Raw genomic sequence first — 27,789 nt, 5'->3', positions numbered from 1 at the left:
AAACATAGTTTCCTAATCAAAAGATCATAAGAACCTTAATCGATTTTACAATACGTAAATCGATTCAAAATTAAAGATTTATAAGTTCACAATATTTAACACGTTACATAAACATTTGATTCGATATAGTTGCCCATATTTTAGACATTGAATTACCATTATATAGAACACGCTTTTTATTTCTCAATTAGGTAAAAAGCTATTAAAAGTACAAAACCACTATGTATACACTATGTATACATACAAATCCACTCTTTGCAATTTGTGCATCTCAAGCAACAGGAGACTAGTCTATATCTGGAACCACGGCTTAATAGTACCCAGTTAAATTTCCCAAATGTGGAAGGATTCATAATATGATGATAAATCCTATCAAAAAAAAAAAGTTACCACTATTACTTTCGATAGTCGATTCTTTATTCTGTGGATAAAACCTTCTGTAATACTTTGGCAGATTCAGGTACTAGACCCGAGACAGCCTTCCTCAAAAAGTTTGCAACCTCTAAAGCAACGAGGAGTTCATAAAACATTACATAAACGTTTATTTAGCTAGTCAGAGAAGATTGCAGTAAGCATAAATTGCCCATCATCTGTAAACTTAAGTTCAACAAACTGAAGCCCTACGGCAACGTTTAATACTTTAGGCGTATTGCAAACAACAGAATCCAATTACAATGCAATTTGTAATTTACAATTATTCCTAGTTAATGCGTTGTATTGGAATGTTTCAATTGTATTAGTAGGATAATTCGTTCATATACGTATGAGAATTTAATTATAATTCTCATTATTGTATGCATATAGGTTTTTGATCAAATACCTTCTATTTAGACACGGTGTTGGGTATCATTATTTTGATATAATATTGATTAGTTATTATGGTTGTCAACTCTAGGACATGAGACGTGAGACATGACATCCTCGAGGATCAAAGGCATATTTTCTATGTGAGATGGGTACACCAGTTCAGATGTTTTTCCAATTGCTAGATATGTATGTATAATTTAAGTATTGTTCGTGTCACATTTTTGTGAAACTAATAATATTTATTGTTATACACCTCTGCATGTCCTTTTGGAAATATAACCAAGCATAATATTGTCATGTAATTTTAATGCATTTTGGCAGAACCGGTATGTATGATGAATGTATGATGTTAATCTATCCAAAACTAAACTTAAAGGTTAATACTTTATAAGGATATGCCTGACTCATCCCTATACTTAGTTAATTCCGTCGTATATTTTACTAATAGTTATTGTCTTTAGGCACAGATAGGGCTCAGTCTCAGATGGGGCCCAGTAGTGTATCAGCCCGGCCCGGAGTTACGGACTACCTAGCGGAATTACCGAAGCTCCGGCACAAAGGACAGAAATTGGAACGGGGTGGTTTTTATTCAGTAAGAGTCTGACACTCCCTCTCGTTTTGCCAAGGCGCCAGAAGATATTGGATAATTTTCCCCCTCAAAATAAAGCTCTGAATAAAATACTATAAAGATTGAAGTTCTTCTTTCATACACATTAATTGTACCTAAGTTAAATTTTATTAGTGATCACAAGTAAAACCTATCATATAATCTCCAAATGAGTTTATTATTTCAATTAGGTAGGTATATTAAAGCTTTAATGCTACCTCGATTAGGGCATAATTATACGGTACTATTAAATGTGCATAAATTGTGTGACCCAACCCATTGTGATACTTTAAGGAGAGGAGAGGATAGGTCAACGGTGTAATCAACGTTATATATTGCTATTGAAAATATAATCTAACCTATTTCATAATTTTATACATAGAAGGAAGTATTACAGGTTGAAATCAAACCTTGTCACTAGACAAGGAACATCCAACCCTGACTATCGTAAAAATCAATGAGAGGTTTGACAGAGACTTGACTGCAAAACTGCGATCTTCAACCCGCCTCCCATACCTCGATTATGACCCAATTATGTATTAGTCGGGCCAGGTCCAGCGGTAGATTGTATTTCATAATTGGTCCATCAACTAAAAGTAAATAATCCTACTAAAATATTCTGTGTATAATTCATATTATTATGTACCTGCATAGCGGTCCAGGGCTTGGCTACTACACCAATCATTCTGTTGAATTTGTTGTTCGTTGCGGAGTTTAGACGTATTCACATACATTTCACCGCAACAATGTTGTAATGTAATAATTTAAAGCTGTAACACTCTAAACATCCTTAATTACCTTGTACCATTGCTAGAGTCTAATTGAAACTGACCTTTATGTTACGAGATGAATTTTATATGCTTGGGATAAGACCGAAGAAATTGTTTTGGTTGCCACCAAATTTTTTTTATCGATATGCTTTTAAATTCTTTGTGTTGTAACTAATCTGTTTTTTTTATATCAATTAGCATTTATTTGTCATATGTCCCTTAAACTTGTACCATAGAATTAATTGAAGCAGTTGGTAACAGCTATAATTAATTAAAATAAATCTAGGAAGGAAAAGTTTCCATTGTTGTACTGAAAAGGTTTACAAAATCCATATTCATATAGATTCTTGAATTGTGTCCTCAAAGATTTCTGAAACACTTGTAAAGCGAAATATCTTATTTTGTTTCGTGTGTGTATCAATCACATTCATTCATTTACGAGAATGGTGACCTATGCGTCATGCACTAAACCACTCAAAATGCTTGTAAAGCTTTTAGTAAATCCTATGGTTTGAACATTACGTTAAACAATAAATGAAGACCAAGTTAGATAATTTTACTGATTAAATTTCAAAGTTCAAATAGCCTCACGAATTTCTTAAGACAAATAAATTATAAAAAATACTAAACGGCATTGTCACGTTTATAGTCTTAATACTAAACAATACACATTAATCAATCGTGATACTGATCGTAAATACTTTTTGTATTATTTGTTCTTTATTTATACTTCCATATCTATTTACGTATTTTATAAAATGTGTAAAATAACGGTTTCTTATATAAATGCGTGTATCGTGAAGAAGATTTGCATAATTTGAAGAAGGTTTGACATAACACCCATGTAAAACGTCACGGTACATAGCGCCATTCACAAACTGGTAGGCGCATAATACTTACTATATCATACAGTTTATGCTCAAAGAAGTCATCTTCGACACATTTGCACACGCTTGAGTAAGATCCTAGTGCTTTTTTGTAGAAAGGCTAAAGTTGAGGCCTAGTTTCAAAATCCGTAGCGACCATATTACAATCTAGGTGATAAAATGCAAGAAGCCGTTCTATGTAACTGGAAAAACGTTTTTGGTATTCAGTAAGCAAAACTGACCAGTATTCCCACTCTGTAACAGATGGTTATCAGCCAAAATGCCAAGATGTTCCGCATTGTTGCTGCTCGTCCTTCAAATCCGTTGATAAATCGTCCGTCTGCAATTGTTGTTTTATTTTTCGTGATTTATCTTGGTCATGGCCTTTTTATTGTTTTTGCTAAATCTGACGTTGATACGTGACTGTTATATTGTTATTATTTGTATTGATATTACTAGCCGTTATTTTTATTTGTCTTTGCAAACTGTACATTGCGTCGAATCGGTAATGTGGTATAAAACTTGCAAATGCATTGGAATTAACTATAAGGCTTCATCATTTTGGCCATCACGCGTGTCTAATGCAATCAATAAAACAAACGAAAATGTTAAACTAAAATTGTAGTAGTTTGATGGAAATCATAGCAATTTAATTTCGCAATACATCGGGACTTGTTCTGGGTGACGGCCGGGTAATTTTACAAAATATTTTACCTCCCATCATTGGAAATTTATGTGTATATGAAGATGGATGTAACCTTTAGGTTAGGATAAGATAATGGTTTTCTAAGTAAACAACTAAAGTAATTTTCACTTCATCGACATTGATCACGCTTAAATTGTAGGTACACGTAGTATTATTGAGTGTGTTGTGAATATATAATGCTATTTTTCATTTAATCCTTACAATTCGACTCACAAAAGAATTGCTAAGATGTTAGTAATTACGTTCAGTGCATTTGAACTCACGATCTCATGATTTGTTTCCCTACCGTTTACCTACCTAAGTATCTTTTCGGACATTAACTACACAATATGTTTATTTGCTTAAAAGGGTGAAGAACAAAATGTAGTACCTCACAAAATAATGAACTGATGAAGGTCACTGGCTTATGTTCAGTAATGGTGTCTTGATGATGAAGAACCGTATGCTTATGTTGCAATGGTATAAAAGAACAATTGAATCAATAATTCTTATTTACAAAATTGTACGTAATTATGTGTGACAAGCGTATTAAGTGCGGCATCGTTTAAAAATACAATATATTGTCATACTCAATCATGTAAGTTTTACTACTGTCATAATTTATTTACATACAGTACTTGAGATGTCATTTGCCGTGTTTATTTTTACGTACCATCTGTTATATGAGAACATCTATCAAACACTCGAATATTATCTTCGTTTTTAAGTATTTGTATATTGTTGTAAGTACGACTTATGTATAAAGTGCATGATGAGTCTAATATTTATATTTAAGTCTAATATTAATATAATACACCACATTCAATACAGAGTATAATTCTAATAATTTTAAATGCAGCTGGGGTTATTGCTCTCGACTGATGAGTATTGGATTAGAAAATAATTTTACTATTTATTGTTTTATAACTGTTATTAAAATATAAATGTCTTGCTTCAAGATTTAAAATTTTACAACACCATTAACTATCGTTTACCAAGTAGTTAAAGATCATTAATCAGTTCTGAAACATGTACTAATACATTATCGAGTACTTACTAGGTTCATTTGTAGTAATAACCCGTGGAAATAGTAATGCAGTAACTCAAAACCAAGAACCGTTATTTTACAGAATAAAATCACCTCAATGAGCTTCTTGAAAAAAAAAAACAACCTATATTTAAGCTTTGAGAGCCATAAGTGAAAAGTGTATTTCTAGTAAACCTTATTTTATGGGGATAAGCTGGTATACGAATAGACCTGATGGTTAGCAATCGGCACCGCCCATGAACACTCGAAACACCAGAGGCGTTACAAGTGCGTTGCCGGCAAAATGACGAAAAACAACGCAAGCGTTGTTTCAAGTCGGTTTACTGTCACTTCTATGAGGCCGTGGTTTCACTTCGGTCCAATTGGCCTATTCAGGGTGATTTGCACCAATATTCTACTACTTAATTATGGTATTTCATTATAGCAATGGAGTTTTTAGCGGTTGGCGTTAAAAAAATGTGGCAAGACAGTACCTATAATCATTCAACGTTTACCTTCCATTACCAATCTATGCAGGATGCAAGCCACGCTTAACTAGATGGTCTGAAAAACGTAGAGGGAGGCCTATATTCTGCTCTTAACATCTCGTGAGTAATATGTTGTTGACGTATTTTTTATATCTCTAGTCTCTTAAATAACCATTTTTTTCGAAGTCTTAGACAAACTATGCAGAACACACCTTTTTTACGTCAGCCATACTATTAACCCCTAGATGTAACAGAGGGCGAGCCTACCGCTTATCTAATCTATGTCATCAAAGTAGCCATTATTCACCGATCGATAGTTTTATTTCGTCATATTAATGTGTCTATACTTAATTTTCACTTTTCTTGTCATTCTGGTATTAAGGGAAATAAAGGTCGTAAATAGCCCCATAACATGGCTACTTGTTAAGAAATTTTATCAAAACAAGGTCAACGAGAGGCACAAATGTGTCAATAAGATTAATTCTTATTCTATGTATTATGTTGAAATTAGATGCCACACCATAATGATCCATGGAGATGGAAACATATTCAGACGTTTTGATTAAAAAAATATAAAACACCAGATGAGAACTGTTTATAAATATTTAAATCATAACCTCTGTACCTTAACCTTCAAGTATTATCATTTTAAATTGATGAAGTTCGTTTTTAACTTATAGGATTTCAACGCTAATCGCGTTTTGCAAACGTGATGTAAGGATCTAATTAAAATTAAAGGAACATATAAGGCCATGGTTCAGGTACCTAGTAGTGTAGTATCCATTTAAAAAAAGGTTTAAACGGCTCTAGTAATAGTTTTTTTCCAAAAAACTATAACACATCTTACTATAAATTAAAGATGAGAGCTCACTAAATTATATTAATATTTCTAGACATATACGATAAATGTGTTAAAACTATGTATTTATATTACTCAAAATATCATCTTTATATATATAATTCTTCTGTAAGTGTGTATGTCACTGAACTTCTCTTAAACGACTGAACTGATTTTGATGATTTTTTTTTGTGTGTTTTCAAGGGGATCTGAGAATGGTTTAGATTCACAATTTTGTCCGCTGGACAATGTTTTTTTAATTAATTTTTAATTTATTAGTAGTTGTTGATTTTGGAATGTTTTACATCGGATCCGACGGACGGCGCGACCATCGCAGTGTCAAATATTAATGACGTTAGATATTGTCATAACATTTGAATAATAATTTTCATCAAAAAGGTCCAGAATGTTTTAGCTTACGAGTATTAAAAAAAGTTTAAAATTTTCTAATTAAAGACGTGTAGACAGGACAACGTCTGTCGGGTCCGCTAGTTATGGTATAAAATCTTGTTATGTTGAAAAACCTACCCAAAATTCAAAGAAATTCATTAATGCAACATAAATTTACTCTCGAACTCATTTAAAAGACTGATGATATATTCAATATCTTTATTGAATTTCAATTACATTGCAGTTATTCTTACATTATAAAAGTGACTTTACTAAAAGAAAATTTACTTAAATCTACTTTTAAACATTAACAAATAAACAAGAATACTTTTTAGGCAATTTAAAAATATACCCATTAAAGTTTTAGGTCTAATATTTCGGAATCACATAGAAATTATGTCACATATTACATACAGCTCCATTCCATACACCTTCGTTACTGACCAACAATTTGTATTTTCTGAAAAGGTAGAACTTTTACTGGAGAATTTTTTAAACACACTCTATCAATTCCATCTGCAGTACCTGGCGATAAATATTGCACATCGACTTTTGGAAAAAAAACAATAGTCTTAAATCGCTGCGTAAACAATCTGTATAGGATAATGAGCCACTGAAACTATTCGAGTTGCTAACCGAACCGTTATAAATGGATCGTAACATCACTCTAAAATTGTCTCTTTCTAAATGCCGATGTACATTATTTATCGCCAGCCACTGTATTTATGTGACAAACGATTATTTCATTTGTTGCTCTATTGCTCTATATTACGTTACATTTACTATATTTACATATTAATTACGATTATGTGCAAAAGTCGCTCATTTAAAATGTTATAGTATCGTATACATAACATCAGACGCGTGGTAACATTCTATTAAAACCGTGGCCTGGCCTTGAATGGTGCTGCCTGGAATTGAGGCTTGATGTTAGATGAAGCGCCTTCGTTGTTTCCAGGAGGCAGGGTCTTCAAGTACTCCAGGGCTTTAGCAATTGCTGGCGGGATTGGTGGAGGAGTCGGCAGGTGGTCTCCCTGGAAAGTAAGAAAAGAAGGATTAGAGAAAATAGAGAGATGTCTCATTGTCTAATAATATGTGGTTCAACTAGAATTTATGTGGACATCAGATTTTCATTTCATTTATCTTAATAAATAACGAAATCTTTAAATTGATTTTTAAAAAGGTATCTTTAAGGTTAGCTCCTATGCAGTATATAACATATAATACATAACATAACGTAATATACTGGGGCCTTTGTGAATACCACACGCTGAGAGAAATTGCTTATTATGTAAAACACATTGATTAATTGACTACAACCTCATTAGGAGCATAATTAATACACCATTCTGTACCTATTTACATTTTAAAAATATTTTTACTATTATAGAAAATTAGATATTATTTCTTTTAGTTTTGATTATTACATCTGGTTCTTCGTTTGTTTTATACCGCGTTTTAATTTTTTCTTTGACATTTTTACATAATATAAGATTGTATCTTGTACTCCAAAAGATCATCATCAGATACCAAAATCATTGAAATAAAACGATTTTGTTTAATCTTTTTATTTTTAATGATTTTGGAGAAATAATCTAATCTTTAGTTAGGATTTACAATTAATTTGTATATATATCTGTCGACAATACAAAAGTAAGTACAATAAGTTGGTAAACCCCACCCTGGTAGGCTAACCGCAGTCTATAATTAAAAATCAAAAGTAAGTACAATAAGTTGGTAAAAAAAAAAATCAAATTAAATTCACTTAAACTAAGTACCTATATAACGTCGAGTGTTTCCAAAAACCTAAACTAACTAAATCTTCTTCTTATTTCTCTTTGTGGTATTCTGCTAAAAATTAAATGGCGAAGTTCATTAATATCTAAAATGTTGAATCTAACAAAATGGTTGTCAAACTGTGAATCTTTAACCATTTATCGCTGGTTTGTAAAGAAAATACTCGCTAATATTGTCGATTTTGTGATAAATGGACGCTAATTAACAAGTTGTCAAACATTTTTAGTAAAAAATTATTACTATCAATAGAGAAACTAGCTAATTATTTATGTATAGCAAATTAGCATTTGTAAGTACTTTTAACAAGTTTCAACTACTTAAACACAAGTTATTTAACTGTCCAAATATGTATTTGTAGTTAAACCTTTTATTAGTAGTTTAATGAATGAATTTAACGTTCATATTAATAACAGATTAACTGATTCTACGTTTGAAATAGTACCATTAACATTGACATGATTTGACTTCGTTTAGGTACAAATATCACGTTTATTTCCATACATAATTCACGCGACCAGTTTGACGTAACAGTTGATTTGAAGTAGATTACTTTCGTCATCGAAGGCAATAAATTTTATTCAACGTTGAGAAAGCTCCACAAATATAGAAGAAATCTATTAATTAATTAAATTATTTTCTGACATTTAGACGTGTATTTTAAAAATGCCTGCATTATTATTCTTAAGAAATGCACCTAATGAAATATTTAGTAGAATTTTATTTTTACTTCTTTTATATCAAGATGCATTTTCAATTTATTTAAATAGCAAACATAATTATAATAATCGTTGCACCATTTCAATGAGCATGCTCTTGAAGTTGTATAACCGTCGCTAAGAGTTTGTCAAACATTGCGCAGACGACGATAGTGGATCACTAATGAGTCACCTTATCAGTCAACAGAAGTCAGTTGTCGATATTCAATGTCGACACCAGAAGCCTTCCCATTTCCCAAGAGCGGGTCACGGGTCGACGTTTGATATTTTACAGCGACATTTGCACACACGTTGGCTAACTAAGACCCACATCCACGCCACTGCAGCGCGAGCGCACCGCAGACATCTTCCTAAGCCTTTACGCAATGATGATTCAGGCTCGAGACGTTTTACGAGTATTTACAACCTATGCCTTCACACGGACCACTCCTTGTTTCATCTCAACGTTATTCTTCATATTAAATGCAAAATTTTGCGCACCTCGTTTTGATGGCAACAGTGCCGATAACCTATTCACTTTAACGTTTTCCGTACTTGGATTCGCTAAACTTTGTGTGAAAAAAGTACAAGGACGGCCAGCTAATAAAATTACAACAGGATCTAATATACAGGCCTCAGATAACCTGAACTAGGTATTCCATCATCGAAAGCGTAATATAATGAAGACCTTAATCGTAAGGCTGGCATTTTGAATACATAAATATAATTGATCTATGTATGTTACAGAAACAAAGATGTATGGCTGCCCGGGCATCTATGTAGGCGTTTATTACATAATCACAAATGGACAATTACTGTCTCCTTACGAAATGATGTTATAGAATGAAATATAGTGTAAATAAAATTACTGGATTCTCTTTTGTGGGTCAATGCTGATTTCTCTTGTATTGTCTAGATTTGGAGTGATCTGCCGTTCGAGGTTAGTTAGAACAAAGCGCTAAATGACACGACTGTGCAAATTATTTTACATTTGTATACGAAAACATGAATTAATTGAACCAGACTTAATAAAACTTGCGTCATACTGTCAGAGATGCAATTTATTTGTTTTATCGAGGTGGTTGAACGAGAGGTAGGATCTTAAATATTCACTAGACCGGATTTTGTGAATCACCTGCAGAGGATTTTACCACGAATTGTGATCCCTCTGGAAAGATGTCAAGGCTTCTATTTGCCAGCGGCACTCCGCCGTATAAATATAATTGCAATTTAGCAGGTGTTAAGACGTATTTTATTTTATGCATTATTACACAATAGTTGAAACGATGCTTCAATCTTGTCGCTTCCTTTTATGGCTAAAGGTGTAACCGCAGTGTTTAATTTGTTAATAAGATGAGAGCCTTTGAATTATAAGTATCTTTTGTCGCAAGATTTTTTTATTCCCGTTTATATTCTTTCAAAACATTTAAGACGAAATAGGTTATGTGGTTGAACATTTTTTAATTATGTTTGTTTTATATCTCGAGCCTTATCAGATTTAAAAGGAGGAAAACTGAGCCTGTCTATTTCTCGGTAACTGAGAATTAGCATAATTGTTGTTACCTGTGGTTGGAATCCGTTTTCGTCAGCGATGTACGTGAGTGCTATGAGCGAGCCGTCGGGAGCTTTATAGCTGAACTTGCCTTCCGCAGTTTGTATCTCTTTGCCTTCACCCTGGCCGAAGTTCTTCACGTAGCCCGACTCTTCAGCGTTGATTTCATTGCCTGTTTCATAACTGGAAGGAGAAAATATAGAACTTAATGTTTTTTTACATATTATTCTACGTACGTGTGTTTAAATATTTTTCTGACACAATTTTTTCATTGTGTTTTTTGTAAGATTTTGGTATACAAGCTAAACAGAACCAATTTCTCATTGAAATAGATAAATATAGGTAATGCTATATGCTGTATAATTTTACCCAAGTACAATGTCTACATAATAACACCTTCTTCATAAAAAAAAACTCTTTTTTTGTCATAAAACAAAACTTCTTACTCATCAAAAATAATGTTATCACCAAGCAGCGAGTGTTGACAGCACTGTGTGCATATTATCTTACATTGCAATCTGTGAAGGCATGATCTTTATCTTTTAAGATTTTATATTTTATTCAGAAGTTGATGTGTTGACGTGCATTATGTTATCCTTCTTGCATGCTGCACCGACAGAATAACCTTTCCATCTTGAATATTAAAATAATAAATAAAAGGAGTGGTAGCTTTGTATAGTTCATAATTGAATATTAATTTTTATAAAGTTAAATTATTATCGTCATAAAATTTAATCATTCGCAAGAGCGCTATCAAGGTAAATTTTGTCTCTATTCAAACTTAATAGAGCTACAGCATATATTAACCTAATAATAGGACTAGCCTTCCGAGAATCTGGAGATGCGGTCTACCTAGCGGGTTTACCAGGGCTCCGGCTCGAAAAGCAAGGGTAGGAACGAGGTGGTTTTTAGTCAGTAAGAGTCTGACACTCCCTCTCGCCTCGCCCAAGGCAGGAGATGCCATTGGCACACCCCTCATAAAAAAAATCTAAAAGGTGAACTTTTGAAGATAAAATGTCGACACACAGTTTACCTACAGGGTCAAAAAGGAATGGTTGTCAAACTATAGGTGTGTACATAAAATCTAATTATATAAAAAAACACTGAAAAACATTTCTAGCAGTTTAGTACCATTGGTCTCTATGACCATAGATTATCATAATCATAATGATATTTGTTACTATCACAGCTACCTACCATCTTATAAACAATAAAGAAACATAACAACACAGAAGTATTCAAAATATCTTACAGCCATTTGTATGAGCCATCAGGATTAGGTCCATCTGATTCGAAGCGAACTATCGGGATTGGAGGGGTAGATTGTGCCTGTGCCGTTGCATACGTCACTGCTACCAGGAGTATAAAGAATAAAGAGATCTGTAAAAGAAAAAATAGTTATTAATTTAAAGAATTTCATCCGTGATCATGGCGCTTGCAAATGTGCCGAAATATCGGAAACTCATAGACATAAATAAACATGGTAAATATCCCGTCGTAAGTTCTAATGTCATTTTAAAGAATTATGTAAAAAACAACTGCCTCGTTGGTCGAATGGTCGCAAGTGCGACTGCCGAACAAGGGGTCTCGGGTTCGATTCCCGGGTCGAGCAAAGTACTGCTGGGATCCGAAAAAGGATTTTCGAAAATTTCTCAGTAGTAGCACGGAGTCTGGAATTTGTGTCCAGGATTTGGCAATAGGCTTACCCCCTATAACATAGGACTTATAACAAAAAAAATGTGAAAAGTGGGTGTACATTGTACAGTGGCATTTCGTGCCGTAATGTGCACCTCTGCCTGTTACGGGGATAAAAGGCGTGTGTGTGTGTGTGTGTAAAAAACAATTAGTGACGTAATAAGTACATATATCCTATCCTAGGTTAGCATTATGCATGCATAAAAAACCATTTAAAAGTGCCTGTTATTAAGGATTTTTCGCAATTAGACGATTTGTAATATTAAAAATCAGAAAATAAATGTCTGCGAACCTAAGGACCGAAATAGCCAAGGTGGTTTTTACCCTAAGGACCAAGTAAAGCAAAAAAAATTTAATGAGCAAATAAACATACATGACAAGTGCTCAATAAGTACCTACTCAACAGAAGGTGCGTAAACAACTTTAAGCCTTAAAATAATATAAACAGAGGCGACGTAGGATTCTTTGTTGTATGTAATTTCACAACAGTCGTTATGTTAATTTTAAACATAGTTATATGTTTCCCTGCCTAGCGGGTTACCGGGGCTCCGGCTCAAAAAGCAGGAGTAGGAACGGGGTAGTTTTTAGTCAGTAAGAGTCTGACACCCTGCCCAAGGCGGTAAAAGATGTTCTAACATCTTTTACCGCCTTGGGCAGTAGTGATATTTTCCCCCTTAAACGCAGTAGTGGTATTTCCTTTTTATTTAAGCCACTTACACAAAAAGGGAAAAGAACTTTCTTTAAAGATTTAAAAAATTACTACGATATCCATACCATACTTAAAACCCTTGTATATTTTTTCAATTGATCCACTCTTGTTGGTTACAACATTTTGAATACATCGTTGTTTAATAATTGTACGTTTTCGTTTCCTTTGATGAAAATAAATACTGTGCTACGTATTTATATTTTGAGAGACTACTGACATAGAAACATTTAGCAATCGCCTAGCTGCGGCGAATAGCATTGAATTTAAGAGACTTTTTTATTCGTTCGTTTCTTAAAAATGGCAGGCGCTTTGCGCTCCGAAAGAAAAAATTAAGTCTTTTTCTAAACAGTATCTCCTACTCGTATTATCTAATTTAATTTGGAACGTTAATTAAGTAGTAATTTATATAATAATTATTTCATTGACAATTTAATTCTTGTAAAGTTAAGTTAATTTAATGCTTAGGCATTATAATATGTAGAGGTAGCAAAGGTAAAGGCAACACTATTACACACAATAATAATTAAATTCTGCGTGTCTTAATTTAGGCAAATCATAGAAAACTTCTTAATCAATAACCTCTTTAATTCCAAAACATATTAGAACTCAACATTACTTTCCTAAATTAAACGCGATACACATCTACACATGTAGAAAAACTTGCAAATTATATGCAACATATCTATCAAATGCCGGAAAGCACAAAGGTTAAAACACTTTCTACTTTAACAATGAAAATAGGTAGGTAAGTTTATAGAACCCGTATGATGAAACCGCAAACCGCATTCACTGATTTATATGCACCGTCAATTTTATATCGTGCACAGATGCAACAGAATTACAATATCAGTTACCTATTGCTATATTTGCAATTATTATTGTTTTTTTTTATATAATTAGGCACGATACTCTTTGGAGTCTTTTGTCAGTAATTAGTTTAGTTAGTTAAGATGATGAGAATTTAGTTTTATCTTGTTATTATCGGATATACGACATTTTGAAGTCATTTTAACTGAAAATGGATTATCCTAAACCTGGATGGTTTTTGCTTGCCAGATAACTTAACAACAGATAATTTAACAACTTTTGTTTTCGTAACCAGGATGAGTCCAGCCAAAATACTTCTCCGAAACAACGTAGATACAAATCAACTCCATTTTGCATAACTTGGTGTCAAATAATTATGACATTTCATTATCTTAATTTTATAAGTCTTTGAATGTTACCCAACTCTTGTTGCAAGTTGCGATTAGACTCTTCCTTCATAATTAGTAAAGCGTAGATAAGTACGAAATCAAATCAAAATCTTGCTTAAATAGGTTTCTGTGGTTACGGACAAAAGTGCTAATTATTTTACCAAGAGCTATCACACAATCGGTTTCGCGCGGTCATTGCTATTACAATACGACCGTATTTGTTCATTGCAAGTTGCAATGCATGTCAGAAACCTATGAGTGAGCTTTGCAATAGACTCAACAACCTATCACAAAGCTAATATATTATTATTGATCTCTTTATCACTAAGATGAATGGACTAATGACAAACCTTTCCTCATATTACAAGAAACTCCATACATTCAAGTTTCCTCGGATATTTCCGTTTTGCAAACATGCAATTAATGTGGACAAGTATGTAGTGGACATTAGTGCAATATGTTGTAATACTTTATGTTTTATGATCAAATAAATTGATAATAAATTTACTTCAAAGAGGCTATTAATAGATTAGTTAATGTGTTTTAGTTGTAGGACGGCGAGTCCTTGGTGTCGGAAGTATGGGCTTTTTATTATTTACTTGTTTAGTGCACTAGGAATTAATTAATTTTATGTTTTTTAAGGGCGCAAAATCATCCAATGTCTTCTCTCGCCTTGGGTGAAGCGAGAGGGAGTGAAATTAATTGAAATATCAATATATTGCAACAATTGCGTCTTCCCCGTATCTATCAATGACACGCGTGCCCAGAAAACTTGCTAAACACCCAGTATAAATATGGCGCCGATTGCATTAAATAACTTAGTTCAATATTTAATAATAAATAATACAAGTAGATACCTTATCCTCCAAAACCTCAACACCATGGTTCACACGACCACCACATATTGCATGCACTAACCGCCTCACAAGGCAATACGTTTCGTTCACCAGTTACAAAAGTCCTTTGTTGGAAAATGACTACATTATATTTTACGATTGATATTGTGCAAAGCAAACTGAACACATAGGAAGCTACTCGTCTCAAAAACGTGAGTAAGGTGGGTAGAAATTGTCGGTTTGAGGAAAGAAAGGAGTCCGTGATTCGACAACGATCTAAAGCCGCATTGTGAACTCCTGTTCATGAAACACGTGTTGACTTTTAACCCGTGATAACGTAACGGTTATAAATTTGCATATTAAAATTCTTTGTGTTCCAGTAAAAGTTATGTGCATGAGAAAGCTGAAGCTTTCATAACTGAACAGTTGTTTTTAACGTTATGTGCACCTGTTTATAGCATCGATACTGATTTGCTTAATGATACGAGTACGTACGTTATGAGAGTTTTGAGAACTTACAATACACAATATGTATTTCGTACAAGAAGTATTAATAGTATTAAGAGAATAATTTCAAACAAAATAAAAGAGACAACTAATAAGTTCGAAGTTACAAGTTAACAAGAAGGCGTAATCAAGGTACCTTTTACAGTTGCTAATGCTTAACCCAAAATCACGGCAAACCTGTAAGCCAGGATATACAATAGATACAACTCAGAAAACACCGGAACACTGTAGTCCGGCGCGTCCTAGAGTCTAACAACTGTCTTGGATCCCACATCATGTGCAAATGGGTTAACAAGAGAAAGAAAAAAGTTACGTAAAACCTCTTATTTCTTGGAAGTACAGACCACCGTGTCCATAGAACAACTAAGTACTTTCGTTTATTATTCACTAGTAACGTTAATAGTCCCATACCATAAAAGGATATACACAGAGGCCTTTTAACAGCGCTTTAACGTTGTTATTTTTGTTATACGTAGGCATTTCTTACAAAATTAACTGGTAGATTTCTATCAAGCATGCAAATAAAGTTGTTTATTAAAGAAAGCATTCAAAAAGTTTTACTAAATGAAGAAGCGGCCAACTGAAACTCTCTCTACGTGCAGGATAGTCACGACAGGATAAGATTGGTGACCGATAGTGAAAAAGCGTCATTATTTTAATAACTGATGAATATTTCCTCACCATTGTGATGGGATGAAGGGCAGGGACTTCAATACAAAAGGACTGGATGCAATCACAGGCACAAATGTGTGCTCGTTGACACTGCATGGGGTTTATATACCGGCGTGTTTACCTATGAACTTCGTGCGACCCGACGTCGGCGCTGGCGCATCCCTGCGATACATCTTCGCGGCGCTACGCTCACTTACAAACGTGCCCGTACGCAGGCTAAACAATCAGATATTAATGGAAATCAAATTATCTAAACAATTTGAAGATTCAGAATACCTACTCACAAAGTTATTTATCCCAATCGGATTGTTATTTAGGAACTTACTGTATAATAGAAGTTTATAGAGAGCTTAGAGCCTTTTAAAGCCAGTAATGTAGTTGATAAATTAAATAATTAACTAATGGGTTATAGGATTATTGAATTTACGAAATATTCGATAAGAACAACCTAATGAGGTTTAATAATATTAATTTAATGTACCTAATAAATATTTGTTTCTCTGCAAAATCCTCTTTAGTTACAATCAAATGACCGGCAACTGTTTAGAAGCCATTAAAAGTTGATGGATGTTTTTTGATTTACCTAGTTAATCAATGTGCTTAATGCAACACCTTGAGAGTATGTGTCATTACATTAAACTAAAATAAATGATGAACTCACATGGTCGTACCTACCTACCTACCTTGCATAGTTATTATCTATCAACCCTTTAATTAAAATACCAAAGCAGGTTTTACTTTTCCATTTCAATTTTATTTGCTCCATTTTTCGAGGTGTCGAGCTCGATTCTTGGGTTGACGGATTGATATATTTTTGTTTTAAGTATACAACTGGCAGATTTACTTCTGATCCCATTCAGTAGTTAGGCTATCGAGACTACATGTTCCACGAGGCGCCTAACATTACCATTTCACTATATTGCAGTAGAATATTGAGTAGCTACAGTCGACTCTCGTTAATTGAAACCTTCGATAGTTAAAACCTGTCTAATTCTCAAATATCACGAAGTCCCTAGAAGATCTCTTAATATTAAAAAAAAAAATTGGTAATTCAAATAAAATAATCAATTTTACGTGACCAAATGGTTCGTTAATTCGAACTTATCGACATCAAACTATCGACAAATCAACGTTGCAGAGTGAAATGGGAAAGAAAGATGTTAGAACTTGCAGAGGTCAGTACCAACATTTTGAGTCAAATTCAAATTTCAGACCATTTGATATTTCGAACATTCGGTAAATTGAATTGTTTGAAGAGTCCCGTCAGTTTTAAATTGACAAAAGTCGACTATAATATATGTATATTGAAAAGGAAGCCAGCCTTTTTGACAACCATGGAATGATATTTCATTGTTCAGTTTCCTTCCTTTCTTTCTTTCTTAATAATATTGTCAAGATACGAAACAACAATGGGAACGGTTTCGTTTGTAAGACTTTTTATAATAAAGTATGTGATCATTATTAATTAGGTACCTTTTTTACACGTGTTATATAGGTATGTTATACTTCAAATAATGTATTTCTTGGGTCATTAACATGTGATTTAACCTCTTATTTGTCGGTGTAAGAGACACAAAAGAAAATACATTGTTTCTGCTGCTAATACTGCGTAGATCTACGTTCCGCCACAACACGGGTTAAATACCTTTATTATTACCTTCCTAACAATTTATTATATCAACGAAATTGTAGGGCTTTTCTAGATACAGGTAGTATGTGTCAGTATGGCATTTTGGATACCAAATTTAAGTTCATCACTAAACTGGCAAATGATATTATGTGGTGTTTTACGTAAAATGCGCAATATATCGGATGTAGTTTTTAATGATATCAACTAACCATCGATATTTTTTATAAAAAGTTCACTTCAGGGCAAACTATTACTTTGTTTTAGACATCTTCGAGTATTGAGTCTGTGACATCAATACTCAACACATTTTAATAATTCTAGAATATTAAAATAAAGTAGACAATAACATTAAAAAAGAATTTATGACTTTATCACATGTAGATAAGGAAACGTTATTGACATTTAGCTGACATGTTTATTAAAGTATACAGCCTAACCAGCCTTGGATGGGGGTGAGACTTCTGACCCTTACGAAAATGTGATTTATAAAGATGTCTTGACTAGTATTTAAATGTTTTACTCGTTAATTGCGACATACAAGTAGTGGACGTTTAAAAGCTTTATGCGGATCGGCTTTTTCAAACAAAATTGGATACTCATTCGTGAAAAATACGCAACATCAAGTCTTCAAAATTAATTTGTTAAACATAATTTCGAATTAAGACTTTTTAGAGACAAAAAGATAAAATTGTGGTAGGTATCCCAACAAACTTGAAAGCTAAAGTCAAAAAGCTATTATATTAAAGTCAATAATTATAAATAGTGCATTAGTCTGTCCATCCGTGAAGCTAGCTCACTTAATACCATATCTAATTAACTGCTCACTCAAACTGTATAATGCGTATGAGTATTAATATTTACATTGAAATCAATAAAAAAATGTATTTATGAATTGGAGCTTCAAAGTTTGTATGAAAAACTGTGCAGCATATGCGTAATCGTAATCTTAGGTAAGTTTTAGTGAGAAATTCAGTCAACAGACATCTCATTGACAGTAATATAGAGGGTACAAGATAAGACTTTTAACGTATACATTTCATTAAATGTTCACTTGATAAACAAGTACTTACTATAATTTTACTATCTAACATGAATAAGTATGGCGGTGGAAATTGCAGTTATGATTTGCATTGATTCCGGGGACATAGGTAATTGTTATATATTACGTTGAAATATATTGGTAGGTACCTTACTAATAAACGTTTCAACGAAGTTACAACGGCGATCTACTAAATGTTATTCACTATACTCTGATTCAGCTACAAAACTTTACATGCCTCACAATTAAATGTAGAATGCCATGCTTCGGCACGAATGGGCCTGCTAGGCCGGAGTTAGGTATTCCACGGCCTCATAGAAAGCCCGCGTGAAACAACGTTTCGTTGTGTGGGTGAGGTTACTAGAGGTCCAATTATTCCCCTCACCAATTTCACCAATCCCCGAATCTCCAACAATCCTGAAATTGCTAACTCCCAAAGGTTACGGAATGGTAACACCTCTAGAGTTTCGGGTGTCCATGGGCGGCGCCGATTGCTTACTATCAGGTGATCCGTCTACTCGTTAAACATTCCATAGTTATAACGTTAAATAGTCCATAAAAAACATTTTGTAAAAGTTGTAACGATTTATTTATTAATATTTTATTGTTTTATAATCTATTATAATTGAAATAGCAAAGTTCATCCCCTGCATCTATATCAGATTCTTTCGGATTTAAATTGACCATAGTGTGCTCTACGTATCTACGTAGAGCGTACGTATCTACGTAGAGCACACTATCTGTTGATATATATATCCTGATGTTTACTTTCTAAAGCATCTGCTTTTTTAACTTAAATAACGTACCTTCAACAAAATTCAAACAACAGTGTGTGTTTTAATAAATTTAATAAGTAACAGCTAATAGCAGTTAATATTGTTCACATGTTTACATAATTCACATATTTATTTCGACTCCAAAATAGCAAAACAGATTTTTCACTATAAAAACTTGTTTAGTGATGGAAATTGCGTATAATACTTATAAATCCAATGTAATGGTTTTAAAGGGCATTAAATGCAAAGGTGGATTGACCATAAGTTTATAAAATTATGCCCATTGCATGCTCAAATTAGGCACATTATCGCCATGGGAGGGCTAATGGTGATAAAGAATATAAAATATTTCTCATTTTTGACTAATTAATGTATAAGCATAAAATTATACATAAAGCTATCTTCAGTTCAGCAAAAGATACAGTATTATGCATTGGAATTAATATTTCATGGAGTTGCCTGTTGTGTTGCAGTAGTACTAAGATATGTATAACCTTTCGTTGGTGCTACCGTGCTGCTACTCAAGAGATAAAAGGCTTGATTTTAAATAAGAGACCTTATACCGTCTACCAAACTGTCACATTGCAATCAAATGAACCCAAAGTGTGCTACCTATATTGAGTTGTCACGTTCAGTAGGTACTTTATACAAAACTTTCTTGTACGATGACAATAAAGCTCAAAATTATCATTACTTAATCCATCACGAACATGAATAAACTTTCCAGCTTCTCTTGCAAAATCAACGTGTAATTTGCTTAAAATTTTCTCTACAACTTTGCATCGTACATCTTCCGCGTATAAATTCTAGCATTCAGGGCTTTAATTAACTATTTGCGCAAACTGATCAAGTTTAATTCGCCTGTTCTTGGGTTCATACTAGAATTACACAGGCCCGTCATACACTAGACAAGCTAATGTCCGATAAAGACCGAGGGATCGTTGTGAAATAAGTACATGCGTCGCATCGACACGCACTGACCCCAGCGAAGCCAGTTCTACGTGTGGCATTTGATGAAATCAATAAAATATATAAAGTAATCAACTTTAAGCTTCTGAATTTATTTTATGTTCAAATAATGCAGATATTTTGATTATAATTTAGCCGAAATATGCTGATGATATGAGCAAAATTGTAAAGTCATGTTTATTGAGGGGTGCGACTATAATAATAAATCTGTTTACGAAGTACCTACTGATTTAATTTCATATCTACACCTTAAAATATGCCCTACACAATAGTAGTAAAATAAACACAAACAATAAAATTCGATATCAGACAGGTAAATCAAGAAAAAATCGTCAAATGTTACCATGACTTGTTAACTAAAATAATGTAGGTACCATTTCCTCATTCTAATACACTGAAACAACTACAATAAGAAGAAGACCTGATCATCCAACCGCTTTGGTTTCGTTTCGTGTCAACGTTTACGTCACACGTTGACTAGTTTTTATCCAAATTCAGCAGATTAAACTCAACGACCAACGATTTTAATAACATATCTAATAATTTACTTCGTTGAACAAAAATAAAAACTCGCACGAAATATGCATTAGCAGTTATCGCACAGAAAGCATAAAAATTAACAAACGTAACTGCAGTTATTTAACTAGTAGGAATGTAATGCATTACTGTTTAATTAAGAACTCAACAAGGTAATAATTCAGTTAATTGTTGGAGTTTATATCGGCAGACTAGTTAAATTCAATGAAATTTTGACTGCCTTGTTTTATGAAGCTTGCAGTCTTGACGGCTGAGCAAGCGGGTTCAGATTAAATTCCTGGATCAGTTCATCATAACATCTGGTGGAAAAGGGATGATGGTAATGACACACTTGCTTTTTTTAAGGGGAGAAAATCATCCAATGACTTCTCTCGCCAGGGCGAGGCGAGTGGAAGTGTAAGACTCTTACTGACTAAAAATCACAACATTTCTTCCTATTCCTTCTTTTCGAGCCGAAGCCCCGGTAAACCCGCTAGGTAGTCCGCAGCTCCGGAATAATACACTCCTGCGATTAAAAAAACTTACCGCTGTGTCATGTAATGAAATCATTTTAGTGATCTTGTATCTTAGATCTGATTACTGCGCTTATAGTAAAAACTGGTTCAATCTACTATTCTGTAACTGAATGGCAGCTAACAACAAGTAGGTACAAGTACATGAACAAGCGCAGACGGGTTACATAACGATCTAATACATAAACTTCGTATCCTGCGATTGTATAATTCTTTTTACCGTACTTTCTATATGAAATTAGTTTTACTTGAACGAGTTATAGGTATCATGTACACGATTTTCTTTTTATGCGCACTAACTATTAAGTAATATAGCAAAAAGACGAATATCATCCATTAATACAGTGAGCAAAAAATAGCAGCTAAAAGGAAGTTTAAAATAGGTGAGTATTTTTTGTAGATTACCTATTTTTAGCACTTTATTGTATGACATCCATTATTAATCATTTTCAACTACTGGATACTATTGGTCTCTTTAACAGCTCGCTAGTGAATTCTATTTTCAGGTCTTCGCATCCAGCCGGTCCTAGGTATTGCTAGGACCTGTAAACATCGTCAATCCACCGAAGGCATATGTATTTCTGATACTTGGTATATGATAAAGCTTCGGGTACTGCTGGGTACCATGAATTTAAATGTCATTTAAAGCTTTAATCACGGAACAGATGGTATTTCAATGTTTTGTGGCTCTAATGCCTCAAAACAGAGAATTGCCTAATACAATTGCCTCTTAAGGGAATATGCATAATGTTTAGATTTGTATTTGCACTCTAATTAAGGAAAGCAATTTCATAGGGTATTAACAGAAAACCTTATTTTACAACGTTTTTATTTAAAATCAAACATACAAAGATAAGTTAATTACAGTGGTAAGGTATATACAAAAGTTTAAAACTTATTGAACACTTTTCTGGAAGGTGTTGTATCACAAAGTAAATTGTTTCTCAGATAATATTCACAATTTCATTGGACCATAGTTTGTTAGTAATCTCAAGTCTATATAAAAGTAAGTTCCATAAAATCATGAATTTTATCCTAACTTGGTGTTTGTGATGAACAAATTGATGATGAAACCTTGCTTTATTAGCGTTGACGAAACTAAAAAGTACTATAAGTAAAGGCCCTACCTAAGCTTAATATAAGCTTAAGATTTATATGTTAACGAACGTTTCCGTACTTTTTCTTCCATCAAAACTAATAAAACATTTTTCATCTATAAAATTTTCAGGAATTCTTTATGAAAAGAATCGACCAGGAATCCTGCTTACCGTAGAAATTACACGTCATTTTGAGTATTATAATTATCTTGTAAAATAACAATTGGTTAACCCTAAACTAAAGCCTATGACCACATATGAATACTGCATACGGGAATTTTATCATCCAATCACGGGTCACGTTTAGTCCAAGAGTGGATTCGTTTATTTTATGATTGGATAATAAGCCTTAAAGGTTGTATGTGACATGATGGTGATAGGTGATTCTAGTCTTAAAGTATATGGCATTTGGAGGTCCTGCCACGAGAACGTTCACGGTATTTACACTCTTAACACTAATTCACTTTACTGCTGGTAGTAGGCGCCTTTGTAGTCAAGAGCGGCTCTGTCTTCCTGCTGTCTGGCAGCCTCAGGGTTGTTCTTAGCCTCGAGGGCGGCACGCTCCTGGAAAATAACAATCATGTTCAAAGTCAAAATCAAAATCATTCATTTCAGATGAAGCAAAGGTGCGCGTTTGAATTAGAACACCAAATCTTTTATGAAACTGAAGTGCAGCTTAAAGTAAAACTTCTTTTGATCACCCTCTCCTGTTTTTTTTAATTAACATCTACCGTACTCAATATCTTTTGTAATGGCAAATCCTAGCGTTTGAATGTAGGTATCAAATCTTTACACTGCTTTTTGTTGTTACAAAACAATCAATAAGTCGTTGATACGACCTACTTATACATTTACAATGCATTCTACTTCCTTATACTAATAAATATAATTGCCAGTGCATAAAACTAAATTAGCATTAAATGTCAATTTCTCAACTAAAAGTAAATAGGCCAAGTATTCAATAGAAATCAAAATGAAAGTTCTCGACTAGAGCAACTTTACATCTAACTGGTCATAATGATGACTGTAAACTTACTAAAAATACTGAAATACAACTTTATCAGTTTCGAAAATCTCTTGCGTAATAGTCAAGGCCAGTACAAGTTATGTAAGTGAAAACAGTAATGTAACTTACAGCGTTGGCTTTGATTCCAGCGTAGATCAGGTCAAGACCTTTCTGGATTTCGGGAGAGACTGGGGGAGGGGTGGGGATGTGGTCACCCTTGACCCTGAATCCGAACTCGTCAGCGGTGTACTCAACGGTGATGACCTGACCGTCAGGAGCGGTGTAGGAGTAGGAACCTTGCTGGACCAAAGCGTTCTGGTCTTCACCAACAGCCCTCAAGAAACCTTCCTCGGAAGCCTGGATGTTGTTACCGGTTTCATAACTGGAAATTCAAAAAAGCAATAATTAATAACACAACCACAATTCCACAAAAATAATTATTCTACTACGAAGTCAATAAATATGTAAATAAAGTTAAATATATTAATGTTTACTTAAGTTTATGAATGTGATGTGTAATCTTCGAGATGGTAAAAGTGTGAGGTCAAGGTTGGACACTTGAGTTTAATTTCGAAGAAAAAAATGTTATGACATCTATAACGATAATATGATCGTAATGGTTATTGCTAATGATGATGGCTGCCAATTAAATGAATAGCATGAAATCGAGACATAAAGCTTATATATAAATGTTAGATAAATCTTGCGTAAGTAAGTTGGTGGTCTAGTAAAGAAATATACTTAATGGTAGAGTAATAAATTATAATACTTACGCAGTCTTGTAGCTTCCGTCAGTGCCTTGCTCCTTGTCGAAGCGGATGATGGGGACGAAAGTAGTGGTTTCCAGTTGAACCTTGGGCCTGAAGTCCTCGATCGGCTTGGCTCTGTACTCCTGCTGGACTTGTCTGTACTCAGGTTGTGCTTGAGCTTGTTGGTAGTTGTTGTAGTTCTGCTCAGCAGGCTGCTGGTCATCTACGTCTGGCTGATCCGGCTTCAGCGAGACTCTCCTCTGCGGCAGAGCCGTCGCAAGGGACAGCAGAGCGCAAGATACGACCTGAAATCACCAATGCCCATTTTGTTAAACGATGACGATACATGAACTTTAAGGTACCATTAAATAACGAAATGATGTCAGACAGAAGAGCTTAATCATATTCGGAATGTCGTAAGATAAGATGGTACAGATACAATAGGCAGCATCTTGTGAAACCGGCTCATTCGACACGCAGGTTGGGCGAAAGTGGGCCCCAACATAATATGTATTGGAACTTACATGACGACAAGCATGGCATTGTTTTTATTGAGATCAACTTACTTTTAGTTATGCTACGTTAACAAAGAGCATCTTTTGTTTGATGCGTTATATAATGCGTGGTTGATTACAAAAGGTAGGCAAATAGGCGATGGTTAACATAGATGTCTCGTTTCATCTTTTTGGAATGTATGTCGGTGAACAGATGTGCTAATATTTGTTTGTATTATTACAAGTTGTGTAACATTTCGTTGTATTTGTGACATGAGTAGGTGCAATAGATAAATATTGTAATAGATAATCATAGAGTAGTCTCGACAATCTTCATGTAACGATCACCAATCATGAGTTGTTCCATTGTGTCAAACAACTTTATAAGTATGGACATGTAAGTTTATGACTCAATCGGTTTCTTACCGATGTGGAAAAACATTCGTATACATAAATCGTAAATATTAAGTCAACGTAATACATTGCGTTGATTTCGTACAATTTTTAAACGTGTTTCGTTTTTGTGAGATAATTTATGTTCCAGTGACTGCACACTGATTAAATAGGCATTTGGTTAGTGTAGAGTTCAAAAACCTAACTTTGTAGGTATTTATTAAATAGATTGACCTAGAAAATTGTTACATAAGGGACTTACATGGAACAAGATCATTTGTGTAACAGAAAGTTCATTAGAACGAGGTTGCGACTGTCAATTGAAATGTAATAGTTTCTTGTTCATATGCTAATGACCCTTTCCATCATCTAGTTTATATTACGTTCGATTGCGTGATGCTACATTACAGCACGCAGATGAAAAACTAAGCTGTTACGAACTGAAGCGATTGTAATTCTTATGCTAAGATTTTATTAGGAACTATAAAGTACTATGCAGTTTTACAGTCATAATAATTATCCTGGCTTGTTTATCCAATGGTTCCGAGGTGAACCAAGGTCGGATAGAGAATCAATTTAGGATTTTTATTTTAAAATCTCTGTGTTAGCAAATACCTATAGATTTCTTTAGATTCTTATTAAACCAAAAAGAAAAAAAATAATAAATCCATCCATCCATATACGTCTTCTGATGATTTCACAGTAGTTCCCATTTTCATTACATAAAAAACATACATAAAGATATGGCATCTTTTCTCATTTTTTGTGGTAAGAAAACTAGAAACATTTGAAAAATCTGATATGTATTTTTTTATGTATAAGCGGACAGACTGTCAGCTATATTTTATTGTAAGTTTTAAGGTGTTCGTTTATGTAATAGAGTGCAAACGACCAGACGGTCAAGTACCTTTTTATTGTAGGTACCTACTTACATAGGTGTTCGAACCAATCACATCCATCATTCGGATTACGTTTTTAGACTCATTTATTTTATTGATAACTATAAAACAAGTCAAATAAATTACTTAACTGTTACCTACATTACGTTGTACGAGTTAGTCTAATACTGTTAAATAATATTATTTTACGAGTAACTGAGTTTTTTTGTTATGTAGCAATTATTTTTCTTCCACAAAAAGGTAGACAGAGTTGCATATTATTAGCTACACTCACTTTCTGTTAAATAAGTTCAAGGGCAACGATTGCGATTTTAGGTTCATGCATATTTTGCTAAAGTAATTTAATTTTCAATTGAGTTACTTTTAAATTACTTTTTGTATGTTATATGAATGCAAAAGTTTGTAACGGAAAAAGTTAAAAATAGTAATTGTAATTAATCATAAAAAAAATCAAAATTATTTAACTAGAGTGTTTTAGAATACATTTTATCGTACAAAAACAATTTCTAATTAACAGATTGACCCAAATATATCAACTAAGGTATAAATGAAGAAGCTACAATGAAATAAACTTTAAAATTTTAATAGAACTCCTCTAATATTATTGGAAATTATGAAATTAAAGAATTAAGCACAAGAACAACAAAAACAGCACTACAAATATTCGGGTTACTCGAATACTAAAAGCAAACAAAAACCTTTACTTAAGGTCACAATAGTTGTTTCAATTGCACTCGCGATAAACGATAAATAGTATAATTAAATGTAAGAATTTAAAGATGAAGACATTTAAATGGCAAAGTTCAATCGTCGACATATCTGCCGACCCTATTCTGTGCCGCCGCTCACAGCACACGATTGCATCCAATCCTTCACAGAACTTTGAAATTAACGTAATGCTAATATATTCCAATTATTATAATGAGCACAATCACCTGTACTTATGATTACTTGCAGAGAAAGGAGATGACTATACGAGTACTACATTTAATTTATGAACTGATAAAATAAAAGGGTTGAAGAAAGAAGAAATTAGGGATAGTCAGTATGTTTCCACTTACCAGCAGTTTCATTGTTGTTTGTGTGTGTGGACGTGCAGCAGCGAATTGGCACGTGGAGTGTCGTGAACTATGTCAGAGTGGTAGTACTACGCTCACTTTTATACCGCACCCCTGCCACTTATGCGATCTGCGAGCCATCTCACTTTCATAGCTAACTTGCCGCTGCAATACAGTGCAGCCACGATCAAACGAGTACTTGCTATTTTTTGATTTTCAAATTCGATATCAAAATCATGATAATGCTCATTCATGCCTATGATTGTTATGGTTCGTTAGATGTGATCTAAAAGCTTTCTAATGATATGTCCATTGTGTAGCATTCGATTGTTAGTGAGTACCTATAATGCTAACCTATGCGTGTAGGTTTACATTGAGGAACGTAAATTAATTTTACTTTATTTTTAGTTAAAGAAAATAATTTTGAAATATTGAAAGTATTATTTAAATTGCCAGTCCACTAGTACCTAGTTGCTTTAAGCATTAATTCAAT

General features: G+C 33.6%; 2 protein-coding genes across 2 annotated transcripts; both read right to left on the bottom strand.

Moving 5' to 3' along the window:
* Nucleotides 1-6,682: 6,682 nt before the first annotated feature.
* On the bottom strand, nt 6,683-16,268 carry LOC118261895 (endocuticle structural glycoprotein ABD-4). Its single transcript, XM_035572918.2, has 4 exons — nt 16,147-16,268; nt 11,775-11,902; nt 10,534-10,705; nt 6,683-7,512 (listed from the first exon to the last, which is right to left on the bottom strand). Exons 1-4 carry the CDS (start codon nt 16,231-16,233, stop codon nt 7,357-7,359), a joined length of 543 nt encoding a protein of 180 aa, XP_035428811.2. The 5' UTR covers nt 16,234-16,268; the 3' UTR covers nt 6,683-7,356.
* A 6,144-nt stretch (nt 16,269-22,412) lies between these two features.
* LOC118282343 (endocuticle structural glycoprotein SgAbd-8) lies at nt 22,413-27,461 on the bottom strand. The gene is made up of 4 exons (XM_035603381.2): nt 27,300-27,461; nt 24,477-24,757; nt 23,833-24,085; nt 22,413-23,261 (listed from the first exon to the last, which is right to left on the bottom strand). Exons 1-4 carry the CDS (start codon nt 27,309-27,311, stop codon nt 23,163-23,165), a joined length of 645 nt encoding a protein of 214 aa, XP_035459274.1. The 5' UTR covers nt 27,312-27,461; the 3' UTR covers nt 22,413-23,162.
* Nucleotides 27,462-27,789: the final 328 nt, after the last annotated feature.

This window comes from Spodoptera frugiperda, chromosome 20 (assembly GCF_023101765.2).
Source record: "Spodoptera frugiperda isolate SF20-4 chromosome 20, AGI-APGP_CSIRO_Sfru_2.0, whole genome shotgun sequence".
NCBI lineage: Eukaryota > Metazoa > Arthropoda > Insecta > Lepidoptera > Noctuidae > Spodoptera > Spodoptera frugiperda.
This window is presented reverse-complemented; position numbering and strand designations above follow the sequence as displayed.